General features: G+C 50.5%; 1 protein-coding gene across 1 annotated transcript; it reads right to left on the bottom strand.

The window, feature by feature from the left end:
- Positions 1–651: 651 nt before the first annotated feature.
- On the bottom strand, positions 652–5,033 carry LOC139266174 (ice nucleation protein-like). The gene is made up of 5 exons (XM_070884007.1): positions 4,402–5,033; positions 2,898–4,257; positions 1,670–2,761; positions 1,381–1,542; positions 652–1,281 (listed from the first exon to the last, which is right to left on the bottom strand). The coding sequence occupies exons 1-5, from the start codon at positions 5,031–5,033 to the stop codon at positions 652–654; spliced, it is 3,876 nt and encodes a 1,291-aa protein (XP_070740108.1).
- Positions 5,034–8,551: the final 3,518 nt, after the last annotated feature.

The raw sequence follows: 8,551 nt of genomic DNA on the forward strand, positions 1-8,551 counted from the left end.
AAGCTGAGACGTTGGCTCCATGCTGAGCACAATGTGTGCCCAGGGAGTGCACTGTTGTGGGTGCTGTGACTGGGGCAGTGACCTGTGAGCGATGGGCCCACTGTACCCTCTGTGCTCACAATCCCCACTCCTCCTGCTCCAACAGATAACCAGGATTGATGGCTGAGCCCATTTTGAGGGGCTAAGAATACTCACTCTTCAATTCGGTGATCAATCTGTGCTGACATTCCCGCCCTGTGTAATTCAGGATCATTCGTCGACAATTCCTCACCAAGCAGAAAGCCGTTGCTTTGCATGTTGTGTCTTTGTGGTCTATTTTTAGACAGGAGCTGTTTTGTGTTAAGTCTGGAGCAGTCAACCATGTAGACTCTGTACATCTACTTCATCAGCGATATTATTGATCATAAATACAGTCCCTCCTGAGATTTCCAGCATTTTCTGTTATATTTTAAATACAGTCCCTCCTGTCTAAATTTACTGAACAAAACCTTCAGTATTACTCAGAAAATGTAGTCGCAGAGATCACCCCTTCTCTTGGTGTAGAATCGTGTCACCTCATTACCTCATTACCTCATTACCTCATTACTTCATTACCGTGGGCTTTTTCAGGCAGCAGTTAAGAAGTTGGGAATAAAACTCCAAAATCTCAGTTTATGGTTGAGCACTGAGGGGCAGCTGTCCTGGTGTCCCAGTGTCCGGGTATCCGGGTTTCCGGTACCCGAGTACCGAGGTATCCGGGAATCCAGGTATCCGAGTATCCAGGTATCCAGGTATCCAAATATCTGGGTATCCAGGTATCTGAGTATCCGGGTATCCGGGTATCCAGGTGTCCGAATATCTGGGTATCCAGGTATCCAGGTATCCGGGTATCCAGGTATCTGAGTATCCGAGTATCCGGGTATCCAGGTATCGGGTATCCAGGTATCCGAGAATCCGGGTATCCGGGTATCCAGGTATCCGGGTATCCAGGAATCGGGTATCCAGGTATCCGAGTATCCGAGTATCCGGGTATCCGAGTATCCAGGTATCGGATATCCAGGTATCCGAGTATCCGGGTATCCGGGTATCCGAGTATCCGGGTATCCGAGTAGCCGAGTATCCGGGTATCCAGGTATCGGGTATCCGGGTATCCGGGTATCCAGGTGTCCGAGTATCTGAGTATCCAGGTATCCGGGTATCCAGGTATCTGAGTATCCGAGTATCCGAGTATCCGGGTATCCAGGTATCAGGTATCCAGGTATCCGAGTATCCGGGTATCCGGTTATCCAGGTATCCGGGTATCTAGGTATTGGGTATCCAGGTATCCGAGTATCCGAGTATCCGGGTATCAGAGTATCCAGGTATCGGGTATCCAGGTAGCCGAGTATCCGGGTATCCGACTATCCGAGTATCCGGGTATCCGAGTATCCGAGAATCCGGGTATCCAGGTATCGGGTATCCAGGTATCCGAGTATCCGAGTATTCAGGTATCCAGGTATCCGGGTATCCGGGTATCCGAGTATCCGGGTATCCAGGTGTCCGGGTATCTGGGTATCCGAGTATCTGGATATCCGAGTATCCTGGTATCCGGGTATCCGAGTATCCAGGTATCCGGGTATCCAGGTATCCAGGTATCCGGGTATCCAGGTATCCGAGTATCCAGGTATCCGGTATCCGGGTATCCAGGTGCCCGAGTATCTGGGTATCCGGGTATCCAGGTATCCGAGTATCTGGGTATCCGGGTATCCAGGTATCCGAGTATCCGAGTATCCAAGTATCCGGGTATCCAGGTATCCGAGTATTTGGGTAACCGAGTATCCGAGTATCCAGGTATCTGAGTATCCGGGTATCCAGGTATCCAGGTATCCGAGTATCCGGATATCTGGGTATCCGGGTATCCAGGTGTCCGAGTATCTGGGTATCCAGGTATCCAGGTATCCGTGTATCCAGGTATCTGAGTATCCGAGTATCCGGGTATCCAGGTATCGGGTATCCAGGTATCCGAGTATCCGGGTATCCGGGTATCCGAGTATCCGCGTATCCGAGTAGCCGAATATCCGGGTATCCAGGTTTCGGGTATCCGGGTATCCGGGTATCCAGCTATCCGGGTATCCATATATCCGAGTATCCGGGTATCCAGGTATCCGAGTATCTGAGTATCCAGGTATCCGGGTATCCAGGTATCTGAGTATCCGAGTATCCGAGTATCCGGGTATCCAGGTATCCGGGTATCTCGGTATTGGGTATCCAGGTATCCGAGTATCCGAGTATCCGGGTATCCGAGTATCCGAGTATCCGGGTATCCAGGTGTCGGGTATCCAGGTATCCGAGTATCCGAGTATTCAGGTATCCGGGTATACGGGAATCCGAGTATCCGGGTATCCAGGTGTCCGGGTATATGGGTATCCAAGTATCCAGGTATCCGGGTATCCAGGTATTCAGGTATCCGGATATCCGGGTATCCGGGTATCCAGGTATTCAGGTATCCGAGTATCCGGGTATCCAAGAATCCAGGTATCCGAGTATCCGGGTATCCTTGTATCTGAGAATCCAGGTATCCGGGTATCCAGGTATCCGAGTATCTGGGTATGCAGATATCCGGGTATCCATGTATCCGAGTATCCAGGTATCCAGGTATCTGAGTATCCGGGTATCCATATATCCGAGTATTCGGGTATCCAGGTATCCGGGTATCCATATATCCGAGTATCCGGGTATCCAGGTATCCGAGTATCCGGGTATCCGAGTATCCGGGTATCCAGATATCTGGGTATCCATGTATCTGAGTATCCGGGTATCCAGGTATTCAGGTATCCGAGTTTCCGGGTATCCAAGAATCCAGGTATCTGGGTATCCAGGTATCCGAGTATCCGGGTATCCAGGTATCTGGGTATCCATGTATCTGAATATACAGGTACCCAGGTATCCGGGTATCCATGTATCCGGGTATCCGGGTATCCAGGTATCCGGGTATCCATGTATCCGAGTATCCGGGTATCCAGGTATCCGGGTATCCATGTATCCGAATATCCAGGTATCCGGGTATCCGGGTATCCATGTATCCGGGTATCCGGGTATCCAGGTATCTGGGTATCCATGTATCCGAGTATCCGGGTATCCAGGTATCCGGGTATCCATGTATCCGAGTATCCGGGTATCTGAGTATCCGGGTATCCAGGTATCCGGGTATCCAGGTATCCGAGCATCTGGGTATCTGAGTATCCAGGTATCCGGGTATCCAGATATCCGAGTATCCGAGTATCCGGGTATCCAGGTATCCGAATATCTGGGTATACGAGTATCCACGTATCCGAGTATCCAGGTATCTGGGTATCCGAGTATCCGGGTATGCAGGTTTCCGAGTATCCAGATATCCGAGTATCCGGGTATCCGTGTATCCAGATATCCGGGTATCCAGGTATCCGAGTATCTGGGTATCCGAGTATCCTGGTATCCAGGTATCCGAGTATCCGGGTATCCGGGTATCCAGGTATCCGAGTATCTGGATATCCAGATATCTGGGTATCCAGGTATCCGAGTATCTGTGTATCCGAGTAGCTGGGTATCCGGGTATCCAGGTATCCGAGTGTCCAGGTATCCAGGTATCCAGGTATCAGAGTATCGGAGTATCCAGGTATCCGAGTATCCGAGTATCCGTGTATCCGAGCATCCGGATATCCAGGTATCTGAGTATCCAGGTATCTAGGTATCCGAGTATCCGAGTATCCGAGTATCGGCTTATCCAGGTATCCGAGTATCCGTGTATCCGGGTATCCAGGTATCCGAGTATCCTGGTATCTGAATATCCGAGTATCCGGGTATCCAGGTATCTGGATATCTGAGTATCCGAGTATCCGAGTATCCGAGTATCCAGGTATCCGAGTATCTAAGTATCCGGGTATCCGAGTATCCAGGTATCCGAGTATCCGAGTATCTGGATATCTAGGTATCCCAGTATCTGGGTATCCAGATACCCAGGTGTCCGAGTATCCTAGTATCCAGGTATCTGAGTATCTGCGTATCCAGGTATCCAGGTATCCCGGTATCTGGGTATCTAAGTATCCGGGTATCCGGGTATCCAGGTATCCGGGTATCGGAGTATCCGAGTATCTGGGTATCCGAGTATCCAGATATCCGGGTTTCCAGGCATCCGAGTATCCGAGTATCCAGGTATCCAGGTTTCCGAGTATCTGGGTATCCAGGTATCCAGGTATCCCGGTATCTGGGTATCCGACTATCCGGGTATCCAAGTATCCGGGTATCCAGGTATCCGAGTACCTGGGTATTCAGGTATCCAGGTAGCCCGGTATCCGGGTATCCGAGCAGCCGGGTATCTGGATATCCAGGTATCCGAGTACCCGGGTATCCGAGTATCCGGTTATCCAGGTATCCGAGTATCCGGTTATCCGGGAATCTAGGTACCCGAGTATCCAGTTACCCGAGTATCTGGGCATCCGAGTATCCAGGTATCCGAGTATCCGCGTATCCAAGTATCCGTGTATACGTGTATCCCAGTATCCAGATATCCCGGTATCCGAGTATCCAGTTGTACAGGTATGCGGGTATCCAAGTATTTGAGTATCCGAGTATCCAGGTATCCGGGTATCCAGGAATCCGAGTATCCAGGTATCCAGGTATCCGAGTATCCGGGTATCCGAGTATCCGAGTATCCGAGTATCCGAGTATCCGGGTATCCGAGTATCCGGGTATTCGAGTATCCGACTATCTGGGTATCGAGGTATCCAAGTATCTGGGTATCCGAGTATCCAGGTATCCGGGTTTCCGAGTATCCGGGTATCCGAGTATCCGGGTATCCAGGTATCCAGGTATCCGAGTATCCGAGTATCCAGGTATCCGTGTATCCAGGTATCCAAGTATCCGGGTTTCCGAGTATCCGGGTATCGAGGTACCCAGTTATCCGAATATCCGGGTATCTGGGTATCCAGATATACGAGTATCCAGGTATCCGTGTGTCCAGGTATCCAGGTATCGGAGTATCCGAGTATCCAGGTATCCAGGTATCCGAGTATCCGAGTAGCCGTGTATCCGAGCATCCGGGTATCCAGGTATCCAAGTATCCGGGTATCCAGGTATCCGAGTATCCGGGTATCCGAGTATCAGCTTATCCAGGTATCCGAGTATCCGGGTATTCAGGTATTCGGGTATCCGGGTATCCGAATATCCGAGTATCTGGGTATTCAGGTGTCCGAGTATCTGGATATCTAGGTATCCGAGTAACCGGGTATCCAAGTATCTGGGTATCCGAGTATCCAGGTATCCGAGTATCTGGGTATCCGAGTATCCGAGTATCCGGGTATCTGGGTATCTGAGTATCTGGGTATCCTGGTATCCAAATATCTGGGTATCCGAGTATCGAGTATCCGAGTATCCCAGTATCCAGGTATCCGAGTATCCGAGTATCCGAGTATCCAGGTATCCGAGTATCCGAGTATCCAGGTATCCAGGTATCCATGTATCCGAGTATCCGAGTATCTGGATATCTAGGTATCCGAGTATCTGGGTATCCAGATATCCAGGTGTCCAAGTATCCGAGTATCCGGATATCCGAGTATCTAGGTATCTGAGTATCTGCGTATCCAGGTATCCCGGTATCCGGGTATCCAAGTATCCGGGTATCCGGGTATCCAGGTATCCGGGTATCCTAGTATCCAGGTATCCAGGTATCCGAGTATCTGGGTATCCAGGTATCCAGGTATCCCGGTATCCGGGTATCCAAGTATCCGGGTATCCAGGTATACGAGTATCCGGGTATCCGAGTATCCAGGTATCCGAGTATTTGGGTATCCAGGTATCCAGGTATCCCGGTATCTGGGTATCCGAGTATCCGGGTATCCAAGTATCCGGGTATCCAGGTATCCCGGTATCTGGGTATCCGAGTATCCGGGTATCCAAGTATCCAGGTATCCAGGTATCCGAGTATCCGGGTATCCGAGTATCCGGGTATTCGAGTATCCGAGTATCCGAGTATCCGAGTATCCGGGTATCCGAGTATCCGGGTATTCGAGTATCCGACTATCTGGGTATCCAGGTATCCAAGTATCTGGGTATCTGAGTATCCAGGTATCCGGGTTTCCGAGTATCCGGGTATCCGAGTATCCGGGTATCCAGGTATCCAGGTATCCGAGTATCTGAGTATCCAGGTATCCGTGTATCCAGTTATCCAAGTATCCGGGTTTCCGAGTATCCGGGTATCGAGGTACCCAGTTATCCGAATATCCGGGTATCTGGGTATCCAGATATATGAGTATCCAGGTATCCGTGTGTCCAGGTATCCAGGTATCGGAGTATCCGAGTATCCAGGTATCCAGGTATCCGAGTAGCCGTGTATCCGAGCATCCGGGTATCCAGGTATCCAAGTATCCGGGTATCCAGGTATCCGAGTATCCGGGTATCCGAGTATCGGCTTATCCAGGCATCCGAGTATCCGGGTATTCATGTATTCGGGTATCCGGGTATCCGAATATCCGAGTATCTGGGTATTCAGGTATCCGAGTATCTGGGTATCTAGGTATCCGAGTAACCGGGTATCCAAGTATCTGGGTATCCGAGTATCCAGGTATCCGAGTATCTGGGTATCCGAGTATCCGAGTATCCGGGTATCTGGGTATCTGAGTATCCGGGTATCCTGGTATCCAGGTATCCGAGTATCTGAGTATCCGGGTATCCAGGTATCCAGGTATCCGAGTATCCGAGTATCTGGATATCTAGGTATCCGAGTATCTGGGTATCCAGATATCCAGGTGTCCAAGTATCCGAGTATCCGGATATCCGAGTATCCAGGTATCTGAGTATCTGCGTATCCAGGTATCCAGGTATCCCGGTATCCGGGTATCCAAGTATCCAGATATCCGGGTTTCCAGGTATCCGAGTATCCTAGTATCCAGGTATCCAGGTATCCGAGTATCTGGGTATCCAGGTATCCAGGTATCCCGGTATCTGGGTATCCAAGTATCCGGGTATCCAGGTATCCGAGTATCCAGGTATCCGAGTATCTGGGTATCCAGGTATCCAGGTATCCCGGTATCTGGGTATCCGAGTATCCGGGTATCCAAGTATCCGGGTATCCAGGTATCTGAGTATCTGGGTATTCAGGTATCCAGGTAGCCCGGTATCCGGGTATCCGAGTAGCCGGGTATCTGGATATCCAGGTATCCGAGTATCCGGGTATCCGAGTATCCAAGTATCTGGGTATCCAAGTATCCGAGTATCCGGGTATCCGAGTACCCGGGTATCCGAGTATCCGGTGATCCAGGTATCCGAGTATCCGGGTATCCAGGTACCCGAGTATCCAGTTACCCGAGTATCTGGGTATCCGAGTATCCAGATATCCCGGTATCCGAGTATCCAGGTATGCCGGTATACGGGTATCCAAGTATTTGAGTATCTGGGTACCCGAGAATCTGGGTATCCAAGTATCCAGGTATCTGAGTATCCATGTATCCGAGTATCCAGATATCCCGGTATCCGAGTATCCAGGTATACAGGTATACGGGTATCCAGGTATTTGAGTATCCGAGTATCCGAGTATCCGAGTATCCAGGTATCTGGGTATCCAGGAATCCGAGTATCCGGTTATCCGGGAATCCGAGCATCTGGTTATCCGGGTATCCAAGTACCCGAGTATCCAGTTACCCGAGTATCTGGGTATCCGAGTATCCAGGTATCCGAGTATCCGGGTATCCGTGTATCTGAGTATCCAGATATCCCGGTATCCGAGTATCCAGGTATCCAGGTATACAGGTATACGGATATCCAGGTATTTGAGTATCCGAGTATCCGAGTATCCAGGTATCCGGGTATCCAGGAATCCAAGTATCCAGGTATCCTGGTATCCGAGTATCCGGGTATCCAAGCATCCGGTTATCCTGGTATCCGAGTATCCGGGTATCTGAGCATCCGAGTATCCGGTTATCCAGTTACCCGAGTATCTGGGTATCCGAGTATCCAGGTATCCGAGTATCCGGGTATCCAAGTATCCGGGTATCCAGGTATCCGATTATTTGGGTAACCGAGTATCCGAGTATACAGGTATTCGAGTATCCGGGTATCCAGGTATCCAGGTATCCGAGTATCCGGGTATCCGAGTATCCGGGTATCCGAGTATCCGGGCATCCGGGTATCCAGGTATCTGGATATCGGAGTATCCGAGTATCTGGGTATCCGAGTATCCAGATATCCGGGTTTCCAGGTATCCGAGTATCCGAGTATCCAGGTATCCAGGTTTCCGAGTATCTGGGTATCCAGGTATCCAGGTATCCCGGTATCTGGGTATCCGAGTATCCGGGTATCCAAGTATCCGGGTATCCAGGTATCCGAGTATCTGGGTATTCAGGTATCCAGGTAGCCCGGTATCCGGGTATCCGAGTAGCCGGGTATCTGGATATCCAGGTATCCGAGTACCCGGGTATCCGAGTATCCGGTTATCCAGGTATCCGAGTATCCGGTTATCCGGGTATCCAGGTACCCGAGTATCCAGTTATCCGAGTATCTGAGCATCTGAGTATCCAGGTATCCGAGTATCCAGGTAGCCAAGTATCCGGGTATCCGTGTA

The sequence above is a fragment of the Pristiophorus japonicus genome, chromosome 6 (assembly GCF_044704955.1).
Source record: "Pristiophorus japonicus isolate sPriJap1 chromosome 6, sPriJap1.hap1, whole genome shotgun sequence".
Taxonomy (NCBI): Eukaryota; Metazoa; Chordata; class Chondrichthyes; family Pristiophoridae; genus Pristiophorus; species Pristiophorus japonicus.

Bases quoted from the DNA above. Each gene is read 5' to 3' on its own strand.
- LOC139266174 (XM_070884007.1), bottom strand. From the start codon at position 5,033: ATGCTCGGATACACGGCTACTCGGATACTCGGATACCTGGATACCTGG. The intron at 2,762-2,897 runs GTACCTGTATAT...CCGGATACTCAG, and splicing joins ATGGATACCCGGATACCTGG to ATACATGGATACCCAGATAT. The intron at 1,543-1,669 runs GCACCTGGATAC...TCGGATATCCAG, and splicing joins CCGGATACCCAGATACTCGG to ATACTCGGATACCCAGATAC.